General features: G+C 41.5%; 4 protein-coding genes across 10 annotated transcripts; 2 read left to right on the top strand and 2 right to left on the bottom strand.

Annotated features, from left to right (window-relative positions):
- Positions 1–6: 6 nt before the first annotated feature.
- Positions 7–6,745, top strand: Wdr82 (WD repeat domain 82). Its single transcript, XM_071698669.1, has one exon. The coding sequence runs from the start codon at positions 502–504 to the stop codon at positions 1,447–1,449; it is 948 nt and encodes a 315-aa protein (XP_071554770.1). The 5' UTR covers positions 7–501; the 3' UTR covers positions 1,450–6,745.
- On the bottom strand, positions 6,644–9,965 carry Asprs-m (aspartyl-tRNA synthetase, mitochondrial). Of its 2 annotated transcripts, none has more exons than XM_071698634.1 (11): positions 9,828–9,965; positions 9,553–9,742; positions 9,181–9,438; positions 8,725–9,105; positions 8,482–8,658; positions 8,210–8,389; positions 8,016–8,120; positions 7,735–7,956; positions 7,439–7,642; positions 7,188–7,371; positions 6,644–7,113 (listed from the first exon to the last, which is right to left on the bottom strand). In XM_071698634.1, the coding sequence occupies exons 2-11, from the start codon at positions 9,643–9,645 to the stop codon at positions 6,953–6,955; spliced, it is 1,965 nt and encodes a 654-aa protein (XP_071554735.1). In that variant the 5' UTR covers positions 9,646–9,742; positions 9,828–9,965; the 3' UTR covers positions 6,644–6,952. The 2 variants fall into 2 exon arrangements, with proteins under 2 accessions (XP_071554735.1, XP_071554736.1); XM_071698635.1 differs by having other exon boundaries at positions 8,737–9,105.
- Positions 9,966–10,144: 179 nt separating this feature from the next.
- Positions 10,145–13,597, top strand: LOC139768453 (mitochondrial ribosome-associated GTPase 2). Of its 4 annotated transcripts, none has more exons than XM_071698658.1 (7): positions 10,145–10,282; positions 11,723–11,947; positions 12,009–12,128; positions 12,272–12,610; positions 12,794–12,932; positions 13,025–13,257; positions 13,405–13,597. In XM_071698658.1, the coding sequence occupies exons 2-7, from the start codon at positions 11,723–11,725 to the stop codon at positions 13,558–13,560; spliced, it is 1,212 nt and encodes a 403-aa protein (XP_071554759.1). In that variant the 5' UTR covers positions 10,145–10,282; the 3' UTR covers positions 13,561–13,597. The 4 variants fall into 4 exon arrangements, 3 of the variants coding, with proteins under 3 accessions (XP_071554759.1, XP_071554760.1, XP_071554758.1); XM_071698659.1 differs by lacking the exon at positions 10,145–10,282 and adding an exon at positions 11,025–11,165; XM_071698657.1 differs by lacking the exon at positions 10,145–10,282 and adding an exon at positions 11,508–11,647.
- Alars (alanine--tRNA ligase, cytoplasmic) lies at positions 13,375–18,868 on the bottom strand. 3 transcript variants are annotated; one of them, XM_071698610.1, is made up of 15 exons: positions 18,728–18,868; positions 18,356–18,525; positions 18,080–18,268; positions 17,842–17,987; positions 17,428–17,619; positions 17,058–17,348; positions 16,851–16,960; positions 16,497–16,771; positions 16,074–16,397; positions 15,747–16,005; positions 15,426–15,678; positions 15,084–15,348; positions 14,725–15,009; positions 14,473–14,650; positions 13,375–14,298 (listed from the first exon to the last, which is right to left on the bottom strand). In XM_071698610.1, the coding sequence occupies exons 2-15, from the start codon at positions 18,497–18,499 to the stop codon at positions 13,619–13,621; spliced, it is 3,591 nt and encodes a 1,196-aa protein (XP_071554711.1). In that variant the 5' UTR covers positions 18,500–18,525; positions 18,728–18,868; the 3' UTR covers positions 13,375–13,618. The 3 variants fall into 3 exon arrangements, with proteins under 3 accessions (XP_071554711.1, XP_071554712.1, XP_071554713.1); XM_071698611.1 differs by having other exon boundaries at positions 18,356–18,508; positions 18,728–18,843; XM_071698612.1 differs by having other exon boundaries at positions 13,887–14,029.
- Between the last annotated feature and the right edge of the window lie 20 nt (positions 18,869–18,888).

Below are 18,888 nucleotides of genomic sequence, written 5' to 3'. Positions count from 1 at the left end.
TTGCGATCGGCGGTCCCGCTGACGGCGTCCGTTTCACACGGGAAGGAGAGCCACGTCGGCGGAGAGGAGAGGTATCTGCCGCGCGGGGATAAACGCGCGAGAGCGGTGGTGAGAGCGATTCCGCGGGCGATAACGACGGCGCGAGGGGGAATCCTCGGCCGCGTCCCGGTGGACGGCCCGCCTCTCTCCGCCTGTCCCCCCTCTCCTACCCCCGTCCCTCTACCGCCTCCGCCGCCTCCACCGCCTGGACCGTGTTGGCGGCCACCCCCGAGCTCCCACAGCGATCTCCCCGCGGTGACGCGCGCGAGCTGTCTCGTCCCTCCTCCTTCCTCGCAAGAAGGCAACTTGGCGGCCGCGGCCGCATCCGCGTCCACGTCCGTGACCCGCGCCCGGCCCCCGCGCCCGGCGGTCTTCGCACCCGGTCACAGTACAAACACAGAGATTGTGGAGTCGAGGAGGTTAAGAGGACGGCACGAGCGGGAGGACGCGCCGTCCATCACCATGAAGCTCGTCGACCATGTGGTGAGGAGCTTCAAGGTGGCCAAGGTATTCCGCGAGAACACCGATCGGATAAACAGTATCGACTTCTCGCCGAACGGCGACACCCTCATCTCCTGCTCGGAGGACGACCAGATCGTCATCTACGACTGCGAGAAGGGCACGCAGGTGCGGACGGTCAACTCGAAGAAGTACGGCGTCGACCTGATACACTTCACTCACGCCAAGAACACCGCGATACACAGCAGCACCAAGGTCGACGACACGATCCGCTATCTCAGCCTCCACGACAACAAGTACATACGTTACTTTCCCGGTCATTCGAAAAAGGTAGTGTCGCTATGTATCAGTCCTATCGAGGATACTTTCCTATCCGGTTCCTTAGATAAATCCCTGAGACTGTGGGACCTGCGCTCGCCGAATTGTCACGGGGTGATGAACGTCTCGGGACGGCCGGTGGCGGCATACGATCCTGAAGGTCTCATCTTCGCGGCCGGAGTCAATTCGGAAAATATCAAGCTGTACGATCTGCGCAGCTTCGACAAGGGACCGTTTGTCACCTTCAAGCTCTCTCAGGAGAAGGAGTGCGATTGGACTGGGTTGAAGTTCAGTAGGGACGGCAAGACCATCTTGATCTCCACTAACGGTAGTACGATTCGTTTAATTGACGCTTTTCATGGTACGCCCTTACAGACTTTCGCCGGACATCTCAACAACAAGGGGATCGCCATCGAGGCCAGTTTTAGTCCGGATTCCCAATTTGTGTTCAGTGGCTCCACGGATGGTAGGGTGCACGTGTGGAACGCGGAGACCGGTTACAAAGTTTGCGTGTTGAACGGTGACCATCCAGCACCGGTGCAGTGTATCCAATTCAATCCCAAGTACATGATGCTGGCGTCGGCTTGCACCAACATGGCTTTCTGGCTACCCACTATCGATGAAAATGCATAAAACTAATTTATGAAAAATACGGAGCAATGCCAGAGTCTACAGTTTATAAAAAAGAAGGGAAGAAAGAGAGAGAGAAACAAGGAAGAGAGGCAGACAGCTGAGAATACCAACTAATCAGAGGACGTTGATAACTTGTTTGAGCAAATACATTTACATTGCATTTACATTATGTGTACAAAACTGGAATAGCTGTCGTATGGCATACCAGTTCTGAAACGTATCCAAGGGAGCAAACAAGATGTCACGAGGAAACTCGAACAGTTGGACCATTGCTCGCTCGTTCGCGTTTCGAGAAGGTCCATGTGGAATACAACTCATCGCTGTCGTCATCGACGTCATTGTCTTCATTCTACCAATATAGGAAGATCCATGTCTTGTAAACGTTTCGAATGTGTGTCTCGTATACATAGCCTCCTCCTGCGTATCTATATCGTTTAACGATACGTGGAATGAAGTCTGTCATATGCAGGAAGAGGCAACATCTTTTAGATTTTGTCCGTTCCCGGGCAGTCGATTGTCTTGCCCGATTGTGTTCGAGAAAATTACCGTAGAACGAATTTCGTCGCGCTAGTTGTTTGCGAAACGCCTGCGATGTAGAACGATGCTCTGTCTGGAAGCGATATCGTCTTCGAGAATTTTGTGCGCCGAGGCTAAACGTAGGAAACTTTTCGAACAGCTAGAGGAACAAGATTCGCGTATTCGGGCACGGCGTCCTTGAATGACAGTCTCGTGCGATTGAATGCATCATAAGGAGATGTTGCACCGACGAAATCAGATCGGTATCTGCGATTCATTCCTGGCTCACTAGTACGACGGTGCAATTGCACTGTATATTGTTGTTAACGCGTCTAACGCCTTACATTTTTGATAACCGATCACGCACGTTGCCTCAGATTACGACATTAGGATGTTAATTTAATTAAAAAAGGCACGTGCGAGCGATCTCCGAATAGTCATTCAGATTCCATCGACGTTTCAACAGGCAGCCCCCTTAAGCATTGTAAATCTGATTGTAATACCATTTAATTCGCATGGCCGTATATAGGAAAAGTTTTTTTAGACTGATCGAAACCGCAGGGGTATCAGCGCGCAAAATGAAGGATGAAATATTTAATTTTCTTTGTGATATTAGTTTTGTCTTCGACATTGATAACTTTGTCCATGCGACGTAAATAATTGGCCGTAATCTTAGGTTTAGTCATCAGCCTTTAATTCTTATCTCACCACCGATTTAACTTTCAACATACGTAGTACTAAGTAATGCGAGATAACGCGCGTATCATCTTGTAATTACGAGAACGAAAACTTAAAACCACACGGACGTAACTAGCGTATGTGGTTCGTAGAAATATCACTTTTTAAAGCCCGTTAAACGCGAAAACACCTTCGTAGAAGGACGTTCAATGTCGACTCCGAGATCTTCCTTGTTCCTGTATGCGGCCATGCCCAGTTCTCATACGTAGACCGAGGATATACCGGAAGGCGCCCTGGACGCGCGTCGGCGCGAAAACGATAAAGCGACCGAACATATTTATTGCGCACGACAAGAAGTCAGTTTGTATCTCATCGGCGATAAAGGTGAAGAAAAAAGAGGGGAGAAAAGGAAGGAGGAAAAGGAAACTTATCGCAAGTCTACGAATAGATAAAGTCCTCCGCGCGAGATGTGCATGATATTCACTGGGAAGACATGCGTGCGTAATTGTCGGGAACATATTCACGTTTACCGTGGATCTACACGCGTGGAACCGGCGGGCCGGGTAAGAAACACGTTCGACATTTGTAGAAAGCGCGTTTTTTTCCTTTTTCTCTTTCCTCTTTTTTTTAGACGTAATTGTATTTCACCGGATTCATCCGGTAATACTTGTTGGCGTTTATACGCGGCACAGGTAGCTCACAGTCGTCTCTCGGTGAACAAGATCTTATTTATGCGTGTACGCGTGACATGTGCATGCATAAAAGCTTACTAGCCAGGAAACGACTGTGAGAGATTACGTCCGAGCTGTATTCCGCTTCCGCGAAACGAATAACGCGGCGCGAACGAATAGGCAAGCACCGTCGCCTTGTTTTCTTGTTAAAAAGAAAAGAACCAGAGAAACAGAGAGATAGAAAAAAAAACTTCGCCATACCGCGCTGCAGATGCTACGATCACATGGAGCCACGCGGTGGCGAGTTTCACGTTGTAACTGTACGAATGTCCGATTCTTCCGTTCTCTCTCGCTCTCTCTTTCTTTCTCTCTCTTGCAAATCTCAATCCCGCTTTCCGCACTTCTGCGGGAAGCGCTATAGTGATCCGAACTCGACGACTGTTCGATCTATTCGATCGCCCACCGCTCCTGTCTCTATCCTTTCGTGTATGTATATACGGTAGTATCCATTATTTCCTGTAGAATTTTCTAGGCGTCTCCGTTTAACATATATTTCGTGCAAGAGCGTGTGGTCAAATATTTTATTCGATAGCCGTATGCATGCGTGCGTGTATGCGTGTACCGAGCGAACGATTGTGCTGTGATTGATTACGAGTGATTTATTATACGTTTGTATCCAATGCGAGATTCCGTCTGTGTGAGCGTGCGATTTGCATGGGCGAGAGCTTGCCTCCTGCGCTGTAAAATAGTATTTTTTATAACGGCGACGCGGTGTGCGCGAGAGAATTCGTATTGATAGGGCGAGACCTGCGAGCTCGCGCGGGACGAATCTCGCGTGCGCTTACGCAAGGGGGGGGGGAAAGAACTAATTGCAGAGGGGTACAGAGACCTCGACCCTTCAGCTGCACAGTTTCGACCGACGTGTTCAAGCACCCCTCTCCGAGATCGTTCACGCTGAGCATCGTCAATGCAGAATCAATTTCTCTTATGAATAGCATCACCTGGTTTCGTTTTTAATCTTCTATAAAGTATATGAGCGCGCGTCCAAGAGAGACGCTTCAGATTATATAAATATTTATTGCATTTATAATTTAAAGCGCGCGTGGCGTGCGTTCAGTAACGCGAACGCATTTGCCTGAGTTAACGTTACGTTGCACATTAAGGCCTCACATTGAAATTATAATTTGCAGTTACGTCATGTAGACATGACACGCGATTAATAATTATTTAATTATTATTAATCTTCAACGAGAGTGAGACACTGTATATTACCTCAGAATTGGATTCTGCGTTACTTCACTTCTTTACCTTCTTGCGATTTTATATACATGGACACTGCGCGGCGAAAGGGTTGAGGGTCGATCGAATCGCCTCGAATATTACGGAAAAACGATCCACGTATTTAGATTAAACACACAATTTGACACACGTACATACTGCCAGCCAACCGAGCGAGCGCCCGACCACGGGCCCGCGCCTTCAATCTCGTTCGACGTCGAGAATTTTGAGAGCCCTTAAAACCGTACGTATATCGACTGTACTATTATTACAACTATACCGCTGCTATTATTACTACCGCTACGTTAAGCGTATAGATTAAACCGCCGGTCCGAAGCCCTACTCGATCGGCGAATCAGCTCGCGAACGAAAAAGCGTGCGACGACACGAAACACTGTGTTCTTTTCTTCGGAATGTAGGCAAAAAGTGGACGCGCGCACAACAGATTGTAATATATAAATACATTACCGCGGCGATTAGGATTTTCACGTACGGAGATGAAGGTAGACGACTCCATTGATCGAATTTATTGTCTCTCGCTCGAACGTTCTTTTATTATAAGAAAAAATAAATCGGCTAGGAATGTAAGCACACGTGTCTCTCGTACAGGATTACGAGGAAACCTCATGTTGTACATGAAGAATCGTGGAACATCCCGTGTCCATCCAAATCAACTCTGTACTGTTCTTACACATCACCGTTATATTGACGATTTTTCTACGGAATAAATTCGTGAGGGTCTTCACGAGCGAGTACGGTGCGAGGACGAGGTATCTCGAGAGCGAGACATGTAATACCGTCGTACAGGATGGTGTTCGACGAGAGAGCCTGGTTGTTTGAGAGATCCGGCGGACATTAGCGGGCTTAGTAGAACTGTGAACGTGATTACGTCCCTCTCCGATCATGCTCGTTGGTTCATACGGTCATTTAACATAGAGATTTAGAGTTCGGATTTAATCTAAGATATATATATATATAAATATATATATACACACACAAGCGAAGCAAGCGAGACTTAAAATCTAGGAAAAAGCTATCTAGCTTAAGTTAAGTGCGTTTCGCTAGAAAGATGTTAAATGTGATGGTTCTCACCTTGATGCAGCTCGCCTTGCGTTCAACAAGAAGGGTACATTGTAACGGAAGAGACTCGACGGCGGATTCTTCCAAGTTCTTACGTCAAGTCTTCGTGCGAATTGTTTTTGACAGCCAAGTGGACAGAACGAGAATACGAAGGCTCACGCTCGCTGTTGATCCTGACCCTCGGGGAATTTCGTCGCGCGATCGGTACCGGGCAGGGCTTCGTGCCGATTGCTGTAATGCTGCATGCGTTTTAGAGTACTAGGAACGTATGACAATATAGACGCGTCGCATTGTAATTGGAGCGATTCGAATCTGCGTAACAAACGGTATATAATGTGTCTTCGTCCGCTGAAAGCATACGCCAAATCGAAGAACACAGCGCTTCTCTTGTTGCATCCTGACTAGCTGGATTTGATCTACGGGATTTGCTGAAATTATGAGAATCACTTAACCCGATTCGGTATTCAGTTGTAAACAGTGGCATATGTAACGGCATGAGGAAAATGTGACGCTCGTCTTCGAAATGTCTTCAAGATTGTTCCAAGAGACTAGTAGACGTGAATTTAATCTACGGATGTACAGCACCATTTTCTGTGTTAAAAATTGAAAGATTGATCGAATAGATACCTATCTTAATTAATGGGTCTTTTTAACGATTTTGACAAATAAATTTGACGCATCGCAAACTGAACAGATATTTCATCGCCATTAATGACGTTTTGTTAATTAATATATAATCGTTCCAATTCACACTGTGGGCTGTTTCAAGATGGATATGTATATGAATAAAAAGCGATGTAAATTTTCGTCCGCCGGCAGTTGGTAGTCACAACATATCAACATATTTGTTAAGAAATTTGTTAGGTTGAAATTTTCACTTGACAGGAGAGAGGCTCTCAAGAAGTGTACAAAAATAGAAAAGGGAATCCTCTTAGATCCTTCTTGGAAATGATTGTGAATAGTTTAGTACGCAGGCTGAATTGTATTTTTTATTTTTCTGTAAAAACATTTCGATTGAACGCACGAGAGTTTACTCAACAACAAAAAAATAAAACACTTTTTTTGTACATCTATTTTTCGCCTTTTTATTTATTCGGTTTGCGGCGCAATTATATGCTTCTGATAACTGCTCAGAGCTTGAATGATAACTTGGCAAAAATATTACAGATAACGTCTCAAAACTGCCACAGCTAATATAAATAATTATATACATTTTTTTACACGCACAACTTGTAAGGAATAACAACTTTTCTATTACACTTATTGTGAAAAAGGGAATCTTATTTGTTTACTGTTTGTATGTGATACAAAGTCTTCAACTCGTCTGAAATAATGTCTGGTGCTCCGGACATTAGATCTCGTCCTTCCATCGTTTTCGGGAAAGCTATAACGTTCCTTATACTTTTTTCGTTACAAAGTAAGCAAACGAGACGATCCAGTCCTTGAAATAGAAATAACGATCACATCTCCCATTTCAATTCGCAGATGCAACTTTATTACGCGAAAGAGTAATACCTATAGCTATTCCACCATGGGGTGGAGCTCCGTACGTCAATGCCTCGAGCATGTGCGACAATTTTGTTTCGTCTATGTTTAACATCCTCAATATTTGTCTCTGTAAATTTGCATCGTGGATTCGAATGGAACCTCCCGCTATTTCCGATCCATTCATAACCAGATCATAGTGTAAGCCTCTCACCTACGAAAGAGAGATACGTAAAAAAGACACGACAAAATTAATTAATCTACTCAAGTCCTTTGCTGACCTTTAGAGGATCAGTTGTAAGATATTCCATGTCATCTGGATGCGGTTGCGTAAATGGATGATGCGTCGATTGTAATGTTCCTTCAAATGTGAATAACGGAAAGTCCGTGACCCATAGAAGCTCAGTTTCGGTCGAACGTACTTGTTCGCCTTTGGCTTCTAATATATTTGTAAATTCGACACGTAACTTTCCTAAGAGTTTCAACTAGAATATATATAGTAGTTATTATAATTACAGATGAAGAGAAAAGTTTATCATTAAAAGAGAAAAAGAGAACTTTCAGACTTTATACTCACTGCATCCATTCGATGTCCAATTGCTAGCAATACTGCATCTCCCTCCTGTAACTTGCAGTACTGCGATATATCTTCCGTTATAGTTCCCGACTTCGGTTTTAGCTTGTCTAACTGTGCTCTCCACGAATCGTTTTCGATTTTTAATTGAACTAGCTTTGCAGTAGCAAAATAATCGCTACGGATCTTAGAGAGTCCTTCTCTGATAGATTTTGTTAAGTACTTCTAGAATATAAAAATTAACTTAACAATGGAATACAAATCAAATTAAAATGAACACCTACCGATTTTTTGGGAAAAACTAATGCGTACACTTTTTGTTCATTATTTTCAGATTTCACGGCCTCTTTTAATACTGGCAGGTCGAACATGTGTGTGAGATCTTGTATCTGGAAAGCAGTTTTGTATCGAAATAATATTATGTTTTTATTTCGTGGAGTAAAATAATAAAAAAGATCGTACACATTAATTCTCTTACTTGATACGGTATTCTTAAGTCCGGTTGGTCAGTTCCATACAATTCCATCGAGTCTTCATACCTCATAAGCTTAAAAGGTATTTTTATGGAGCCTGATTCTTCTGGCCATGTGTACATCAATAAATTTTCAATTAAGCTCATTACTCCGTCCCGGTCAACAAACGACATTTCGATATCTAGCTATAATATAATTGATATAACACTGATGATATATAATTATGTAGCTGATAATAAAATATAATATTACTGACATATGAACGCAGTGTAATTACCTGTGTAAATTCTGGCTGTCTGTCGTGCCTGGCACTCTCGTCTCTGTAACATCGGGCGACTTGGAAGTATCTATCGAGGCCGCCTACCATGAGAAGCTGCTTGAATTGTTGAGGACTCTGTACCAGCGAGTAAAAGTTGCCCGGTTGTCTCGTGGGCACTACAAATTCTTGCGCACCCTGAATATGACAAAATCAATTTTGCACGTTTACGACATATGGATTTATGGTAAACTAGACACACACTGAGAAGCATACCCCTGGTGTACTTTTAAACAGCGTTGGCGTTTCAATGTCCACAAAACTGCACTCGTTGATCAGGAATTCTCTCATCTTCATTATGAGAGAGGATCGCAATCTTAAATTTCTTTGCAGCTCAGGATATCTCAGTGACAGATATCTGTATTTCATTTGCTGACTCTCCTTGGCTTTGTTATACTCTCTAATGAATACTGGCGGATTCTCCGATGCTACGTTTAGAATCTCCAGAGACTCTACGTACACTTCTATATCGCCCGTTTTCATTCTCTTATTCTGCTGACCTTCAGGTCTCGGCACGACTTTGCCTACTACGCTCAAGACACTTTCGAAAGACAAGTTCTGTATAATTTCCACCAAATCCTTTCTCTGAAATCATTAAAAAGCTTTTCAACGTTTTGCACATTTACCAAAGACTTCAGTATATAATGACTGCTCGCATACATCTTCCGGTATAAGTAACTGCGTTGATCCATAGGAGTCTCTTAATGTTATAAACTTCCTCATTCTCTGGAATTCCTTCCAGCCGCTTAATCTCACTTCTTCTCCAACATGTTTAAGTGTCAGCTCGCCACACGTATGCGTTCTCAGGACGTATCTATTGGCCGGTGAAACAGGCTCCTTTGTCAACGACGCTGACCTGCCAGCAACTAAATTGTGGACACAAGCTACTGAAATTGCAGATCGATCCTTCAGCGGAAACTGAAAAAAAATTCATACGTTTTACAATTTCACCTGAATATAGAAGATCATTGACTTTAGAGTTGCAGTACCAAAATAGTCACAGGAATTGCTTCAAAACATTTAGAAACTTACGTTTGCTTTACGTAGATTACTTATCAGTGCCCATATGTGGTATCTTGTCACGATATTCGTGTAGCTAAGCACGATTCTACCCCTGGCAAACATTTTTATGTATATTCCTGGGGCCCTTTTTGAAAATCGTTATATATCGTTTGGTACGCAGTCATTCACAAAATCATTATCCCCTTTGTTCTTTTCTCACCTGTCGTTTAAGAATTTATTTGTTATATGTATATTACATATATAAAATAATAGATATATAAAATAATTACATGTAAAACAATTACCTTGAACGTCAGAAAAAATATTAATTATCTTCCAATAATTATATAAAATAACATTTTATTCTGAACACGTGCATCAACCGATCACGCTGGTTCTGTTTTCAGCAAATTCCTCGTGCTATCAAAAGTAGCTTTGCACCACCCGTCAAAGGAACGATCGAAAGATTAATTTTTTACCTCGATGTTTACGCAAAATATCGAGTTGTATTATTTGTAAATTCACGCAGGCATTATCGAGCACCACATTGTTTATCGCGCGAGGTTAACGGACATTTTTTTCTATTCCGGAATAGTGGACCGAAGACCGAACCATGACCGTTCACAACCGTTCACGTGTGACCGTTGGATGTCAACCACGTTGTCATTTCTTTTTTTTATAAACAACTAGAGTGCGAAGATACATTTGCTATAAGACTGGTTATGCATTTTGGTGCGAGAGGATAATATTAATATAGAAGGTTAGTCAAGCGTGCCGAATTTCAATTGCGGAGTTATGAAAAATTATCTAACCTGTTTTCTTAACCTGTAATGTTGATACCTAACCTACATATCTTTGAATTTTGGATAAATTATTTGAACCTGGAAAGAAAAGCATTTGTCTAATATACGGCTCGTATACGGGTTGATTACTTTCAGCAACGAGGATAACGATGTCGATTTTTAGTCAAAATGACTCAGTACTGCTAGTAGGGGAGGGCAACTTCTCATTCTCTGCAGCGTTATCGCGACAAAATTTCAACATAGAGCTCGTTGCTACGTGTTATGAATCTAACGCGTGTCAAGAGGCTGCAGAAAGAAATGTAGATTATCTTCGGGAGAATGGTCAGTATAGATGTACAGTACACAAATCTATATATGTATCATTTGCAATGCGGTAATTATCCAATCAATTATGAAGAGAGAAACCTATGCTTTTCTTTTCAGGTATCTGCGTACTGTTTGACGTGGACGCTACAAAATTGGAGGAATGTCCCTCGTTAAAGTCGCGGCTGTTCGACAAGATTATTTTTAACTTTCCACACGTCGGTGGTAAAATGAGAATAGAGAGAAATAGGGACTTGCTGAGAGGCTTTTTTGTGTCGTCTGTAAGAATGATAAAGGAAAACGGCCAGGTGTTAGTGACTCTATGCAACGGCCAAGGTGGAACGCCTATGGACAAGCCTAGGAGACGTTGGGACGATTCCTGGAAAATCGTAGAAATGGCTGCACATGGGAATTTTATATTAACGAGAGTAGAACCCTCTTTGTGGCAGTCTTTTCGGGACTACGTTGTGACCGGCTATCGCGGTTTAGATAAGCAATTCCACACGGCGGGCTCATTGACACATTTTTTCATAAAAAGTGAGCCACCCATGGCGCATAATATCGTACCTAGAAATAAGATAAACACTTCTAAATGCTCTGTAGATAATATTACATGGAAAGACATGATAAACGACATCCAAGATAAATCGGATTGTGAACTCAAGTGTATCCATCCATGTATTTTTACATTTGACTTAACTTTGTCTACGGATGGGGACTTCAATACAGCTGAATTTTATAAGTCGCTATATAATTATGCGGGATCTATTATTGAGAATATAGATTTGATTGATTGTTATTCGTCTCCTGTCGATGGAAAGATAAAGAGAACATATAGGATAGATTACAATTCAAATTATGTTCCGTTGTATAGGAGAAGAGTCGTTGAATTACATCAAAATGTAATCGCGAATTTTGTAGAAGATGAATTTAAAGTCACCGTCTCGAGATAGTTTGAACGCATAGCACGAACCATTTTGCGTAACTATTAAAAAGAAATAAAAGGCTTTATTGAAATGGTACATATATATATATATTTATTTAATTGATATTACATAAGGTATGAGATTTACACCTTTTCTGGTCGTTTTCAGATGCATCGTCTTCGTTACTTAAGAAGTATCGTCGCATGCGGTATAAGTCAAAAGCAGGGCCGTAAAACCGTATTGAACAGAATCAGGTGTGAAGTTTCAAGCGGGCTTAGATCGTTGTCTGTTACTGCATACGTTTATGAAAGGGAACCTACAGCTAAACCTTTACGTAGTACAAAACCGAAATCGACGAAAGACACTCTGCAATATTTTGTCGATATAAAACCGGTAAGGAACGTTGTTCCGTGAGATATTACCGGTCTGTGAACGTGTGATCGTTTTTCGTTAGGTAAAAACAATCGGAGGAAAAGGTGGCGACGGGCAGATATCGTTCTTGCGATTGTGGGTCAATGATCGAGCTGGTCCTGATGGCGGTGACGGCGGGCACGGTGGTCATGTAATATTTCAGGTAAGATTATTACGACTAAAGTAAATCGCATGAAATATGACAGATAAAATACAAGGTCGAGATGATGTCATTTATGCTAAATATATTTATGTAGTATACTGACCGGTTTGTACAGAGTACAGATGCACAGTTTTATCATGCAGGCAAGCACGGATGTGAAGGATCTCAGGCATATAGATTCCGTGATCAAAGCTGAGGATGGAGAAAAAGGCTACACCAAGGATTGCTTCGGTAAAAATGCAGAACACAAAGTGATGAATGTGCCCATTGGCACGATCGTGCGCGATGTAGATGGTAGGATACTAGCCGACCTGGAGAAAGACGGAATGATGTTTATTGCCGCGAGAGGTGGTTCTGGCGGGCATGGAAATGCCTTTTTCAAATCGAATAGTCAACAGACGCCTGAAATATGCGAGTACGGCGCAATTGGGGAAAATTTGCAATATGTGCTAGAAGTAAGAAGTATGGCCCATATTGGATTGGTGAGTGTGCCTTCAGTTATTGCTGTGATTTTATTATCAGCATTTGAAAAAGGTGTTTTGTCACTAATTTCCAAGAATATTTACTTATACAAATATTTTACGAATTATTTTTATGTAAAATTATGTTAAATATTTAAGAACGAAATATATGTTTGTTCCATGTTCTCTCATCAAAATACTAAGATTGGTCTGCCAAATGCTGGTAAAAGTACACTTTTAAGAGCGATATCCAGGGCCAGGCCAAAAGTAGCGGCATATCCTTTTACTACGTTGAAACCTCATATAGGCATAATACAGTACGATGATTATGAACAAGTTGCAGGTAATTATATGTTTATATAGCACAGCATAGAAGTACCATGAGCTTTTTTTTACATATTTCATTTATCTTTGTAATCTACTTATTTATTTTAGTGGCCGACATGCCCGGTCTCATAGAAGATTCGCATAAGAATAGAGGGCTTGGCATAACTTTCCTTAAGCACGTGGAACGTTGCGCTGTTTTAATATTTATTTTAGACGTAGCACAGACTGAACCGTGGGAAGTCCTGGAAACTTTAAAGCACGAAATTAGCCAGTTTAATGAAAGATTGAACGACAGGCCTCAAATTATTGTAGCAAACAAAATCGATTTACCAAATTCTGAGGTAAGCAATAAAAATTCTTTCTCTGAAAAAATTCTCTAGTTTAATTATCACTATAATATACTTATGTCTAATTAATTTAATTTAAATAATAATGGTAGCACGATAATTATTGCACAGTTATAATAATGGCTGTAATTTTTATTTCAGATTAATTTACAGTTACTCAGAGAACATGTAGATTTACCAATAATTCCTATCTCTGCCAAGGTAGGAACCAATATTTCCACTTTATTAAAGGAGATTAGAATATTGTACGATAATCTTAAAGTTAACGCAGAAGAAAACACTGAACTTTCGATGTAATTCTTATATAATAAATCTGTTAAAGACGTGTATAAAATGAGAGTCCTTATCGCAAGCGTCAACAGCGCGTAGCTTCTTCGCAAAATGCAAAATTCTTTACTACACATTTTACTTGCGGTTGGTTCAGGATGGTCGAAAACCACCTGTTTAAATTCGTATATTGCTTTCTATAATGCGGATCAAACACATATTCGTACAAAGGCAGCAACGCTGTAAAAACTGATATATCCGCAAGAGTGACCCTTTCTCCTATCAGGTACGTCCTTGTACGTAGTATATCATCCAGCCTTCTCACAGTGCAAAGAAGATCCTCCTTAGAAATTTTCATATTTGCTTTCATATCTTTCGGTACAGAAACGCCAAGTGACGGTACTACCCAACCACTAACCGCTGGTAAAATGTGGTTTTGCGCGTAACTCATCCATTGCAAAACTTGACTGGATGCGAACAAATCGTCTTCACACCGTAGCTGCGAATTTGACAAAAAGAACGCAATGGCATTGCTATTGTGTAACGTAACATCTGCTGTTTCTAACATTATGTCGCTAGAACATATTTTATTATCTTTAACTTGCTTAATAGTCAAACATTTGCCGCTGTATTGTGCGATTATTTGTGCTAAATAGCATTTAGTGCTCCCAGTGTTCCCGTAAAGTACCAATTTTGACGAAGATTCCGTGTTAAGTAATCGAAAAGTTTCGGAGGTCTTACGAGTAGTATTGTTAGCAGTTTTATTGTCTGAAAGCAGATACAATTGCTGACAACTATGGTTATTGATCTAGACAAATTAATAAACTACCAAATTAAATATCTGATAGAAAAATTACTACTCCAATTCCAAATCTATTAACTAAGCTAGCATAATTCTACAGTAGAAATTATAGTATCAAGCAACTGTGTTTCTGAACTTACCTATAATCCCAAGCTTTTGATTGGCAAAGTCATTGGCTTTGCTTACTATTTTTTTCAAACATGCTATATTTGTGCCCGAAGCTTGCGCAGATTCGGCTTTTCCACCTCCTTTACCTTGCATCAAAGACGCAATTGCCTGGATCCATTCATTTGCCTTTAGCCCTTTGGATATCGCGGACTGTGAACAAGTTCTCGATATCAATATGTTTGTTTTTACTTTTACTCGCGATGCTCGAGACTAAACGTTCTTACTTTGGGAACAGAACTGAGAGCGAATATCTTCTTGACATCATGATCGACGCTTATAAGCAAGGCACTAGTTTCTGGCGATATAGCTCTGATTTTCTTCAATGCCAAATCTAGAGCTTTCGTATTATTGTAGGCTTCCAGCACCTCGACTAGCACTTGGCATCCCACTTTAGACTCTATTATAGACTGAGCAGTTTGTACAACCGTGGTGGTGACAGCTGCCTTAGCTGCCCGTTCTTTATCGTCGAGAGACTTCTTTAATTCTTTCAACGTGTTGCGCACGTTATCCTATTGGACAAAAAGACAAATTATTTTCACAACAATTTATCGGATGAAATAAATGTTTTATTAAATGTAATTACCTTCCACCAAGCAGGAATGAGAGCGTGGGATATCTCCTCTGTTAGTTCTATTATCTTTTTCACATATTCCTTAGAGTTCGTTCCAGACTTATCAGTTTCTATCACTGCCTGTAGCTGAGATAACTGTTTTTCCAAGATCCTTGCCGTTCTTAATGCTTTTGTCGCTTCCGGTCCAGTGAGCGCTACTATGCGTCTGATACCTTTAGCGATAGCATCTTCACTGGCTATTACAAAATCACCTATGTGGCCAGTGGAATGTAAGTGCCTATGGAACAAATTGTGAACTTAGAAATACGAGCGCTATTAGAAAATGCGTGCCAATTTTATTCAGACAGCACTCACGTTCCCCCACAAAATTCCACGCTGGTTTCAAGAGCAGCTGTACTCAAGGGATCCTTTTCTAGATTCTCGACCGGTATGCCCATACTAACAACACGTACCGGATCAGGATACGTCTCTTCAAACATCGCACGCAAACCCTGAATAGTTTTTGCTATAGCCAAGTTGCTTTCCTTAGCGTAAATTTTCTTGTTTGCTTGGATCATGTCGTTGGTGAATAATTCCGTGTCTTTCAATTGTCCTCCCGTCATTGGTCCTGTTGTGAAGATTTAACGGTAAGTTAATTCATGCAATTTACAACTCGATTTTAACCTGAGAACGTACCTTTGTTCGTAAAGTCAAAGCGGAGCCTATCAGGTGCAACCAATGATCCTTTCTGATCGGCTTCCGTTCCCAAGACCTTCCTAAGCGCATAATTCAGGGCGTGCGTGGCACTATGATTAGCCATCACAAGCCGTCTACGTTCTGTATCCACATTCGCGTGAACTTTGTCTCCCTTTCTTAATGTGCCCTCGCCCACGGTACCAATGTGTAACACGTAACCGGCTCTGACTTGAACGTTCTTCACGCGAATCTCTGTAGCCTATTAAAGCACTATTAAGAATCTTGCTTTTCATTGCACGAAGTTAAAATAAAAATTAATTGTCATACCTCATCATCGACTTTCACTAAAAATCCCTCATCGTATATCTGTCCTCCTTGCTCCGCGTAAAAGTTCGTTCTGTCCAGTAAAATTCCAACTTCTTCGCCAGAAGATACTTGGTCGACAAAAGTCTTGGCGCGTCTTAATGCGATTACGGTACCAGTGCATGGTGCAAATTCATATTCCTCATATTTAACAGAGTTCGTTACTTTGTAATTATATTTAGGAGAATCGTCTGTAGGTTTAACGCCTTGCTTTTGCAGTTCAGTGATGGCATGGACATCCAAATTAATTTGATCGTCTACACCACCGGCTTTATTTTGAGAAATTAACTGTAGAATTGAGGAAAGAATGAATAATATTAATGCATAGAAAAGCATCTTTGTGGCACTAAATTAACAGATTAATTGTTGTACAGCGAAATATGATACCTGTGCTTGTTTCTTAGATTCTTCATAGCCTGCCATGTCAATTTTCAATCCTTTCTCCTCGGTCATTAGATGAGTGAGATCTATCGGGAAACCGTAAGTATCGTATAAGCGCCACGCGACATCACCTGGCACAGTGTTAGTCGATTCCAGCTTTGCTATCGTCCTATTCAGCAAGTTACGACCCCGCGATAGAGTTTTCAAGAATTGAGCCTCTTCCTCGTTGATGACATCAACAATACTTTGTGGATCTTTCTTTACTTCTGGAAAAACTTCACCTGCAACGGCAAACTGGCTTTAGACAAAGTGCAAGTAGTAAAAGATACAATGGCTTCTTTTATTACGAAAGATATTTACCGAGAAGATCCACCACTACGTTTACGAGAGATCCAAAGAATCCTGGCTTAGCATTTAATTTCTCAGTTGCGTAGCGTACGGCACGCCGTAAAATTCTTCTTAGCACGTATCTATGTAAAAAGGTAAAAACAATTGTATTTAGATAAATAAATGTAATTACATAAAAAAGCACAAAGGCAGAATAAAGTTTAAAGTAATATCGCTTACCCTCTACCAGTGTTATCAGGCATTCCTCCATCCGCCAAAGCAATTGTGATAGTTCGAGCATGATCAGCCAGAACTCTATACGCCATATCGATTCCGTTAACATCGTCAGCTCCTACTTTACCTTGATAGGGTGGAGCGCCCGTACTTTTCTCAATCGCGGCGAACAAAGGCATGAATAGATCAGTGTCGTAATTAGCGCGTTTATTTTGAATCACTGATACTAGTCGTTCTAAACCTAAGCCGCAGTCTATATGCTTTTTTGGTAACGGTTTAAGACTGCCGTCTGATTCTCTGGAATCATAACACAAATTAATATTATACATGAGATTTCGAATAGCGAATCTTTTAGCAGTCTACAAATTTTGAATACCTATTGTATTGAATGAATACGAGATTCCAGATTTCTAGCACATCGGGATCATCCATGTTTACAAGGTGAGCTGCCTCTCTACCACCAATACGATCGTAATGTAATTCACTGCATGGTCCGCATGGCCCAGTTTCGCCCATTTCCCAAAAGTTATCCTTCATGTTGCCCGGCAAAACGTGCGAGGCAGGTACTCTGTACATTTACATTTTACTTAAAGTCTTAAAACAGGAAATATATAGAAGTATATGGATAAAACATATTAATAAAGAGAATGATATTATGTGACAGAATTATAAGGGAATGAGATTACATATAACAAATGAAAAGTAATGTTCGTAAAATTATTAATGTAAACAAGAGTTCGGAATAATTATATTCTAAAGTGATTAAGTAGTCTTATTAGGTCTTATTTACCCAAGAGAAAGCCACAGATCCTTGCACTCGTTGTCCGGCGCCAATCCACTCTTATCATCCCCACCAAAGTAAGTCACGTACAATCTGTCAGCTGGTAGTTTCATCACATCTGTCAAAAATTCCCAGGCCCAGGCGCATATCTCTTTCTAATAAAAAAAATATATATATAAACCTTAAAGTATAGAAATTTGAGATAATCAGCGATTCCGCCAACAATTAATCGATCCAGCGATGTTACCTTGAAGTAATCGCCGAAGGACCAGTTTCCCATCATCTCAAAGAAAGTATGATGATAAACATCTTTACCAACGTCGTCCAGATCATTGTGCTTTCCACCAGCTCGGATGCACTTCTGGCTGTTGACAACGCGCACCCATCTCGCCATATCACTGTTGGGATCAACCGTTCCCAAGAATATCGGTTTAAACTGAAACACACATTTGCACAACAATAAGAAAAGCAAGTCAACGAAGTGCTGGAAAATGAATTTAACGTGAGAATTATCAGGACACACCTGATTCATTCCGGCATTCGTGAAGAGCAAGGTCGGATCGTCGTGGGGTATCGTCGAGCTCGAGTGCACATATTCGTGACCCTTGCTCTTGAAGAAGTCGATATAGGCCTGCCGTATCTGCTTCGCGTTCATGCTGCTCTTCATCGTGGTATCCTAGGGTTGTGCAAGCTCTGTAAAATTACCGCGATACATCGTGAAGCACTTTGCAGCGTAATTTGCCATATGGCCTCAGGTTGCATCAGACAAGCAGGTGACCCACGAAATAATATCGAACAAAACGAAAATACGCAATTCTCTTTATATAATTATATTCCGCGATCTTTGACCGAGATTTGGACGAACAGCAGAAAAGGACAGACCTGGAGGACTTACCGTCAGGTGAAATACGGAAGTTCAGGCAACACAGCTGACCCACGCGGCTTCGCTGACGAAGACCGTAGTGCACCGTACACCGTACCGTACCGTAGTGGATCGAAAGGGAAGGGAGAGAGGGAGAGAAATCCACACACGTGCACACGCTCGCGCTTTCAAGC

Source organism: Temnothorax nylanderi, unplaced genomic scaffold (genome assembly GCF_030848795.1).
Source record: "Temnothorax nylanderi isolate EJ_2023f unplaced genomic scaffold, tnyl_v1.0 TNYL_tig0016_pilon, whole genome shotgun sequence".
Lineage (NCBI taxonomy): Eukaryota > Metazoa > Arthropoda > Insecta > Hymenoptera > Formicidae > Temnothorax > Temnothorax nylanderi.
This window is presented reverse-complemented; position numbering and strand designations above follow the sequence as displayed.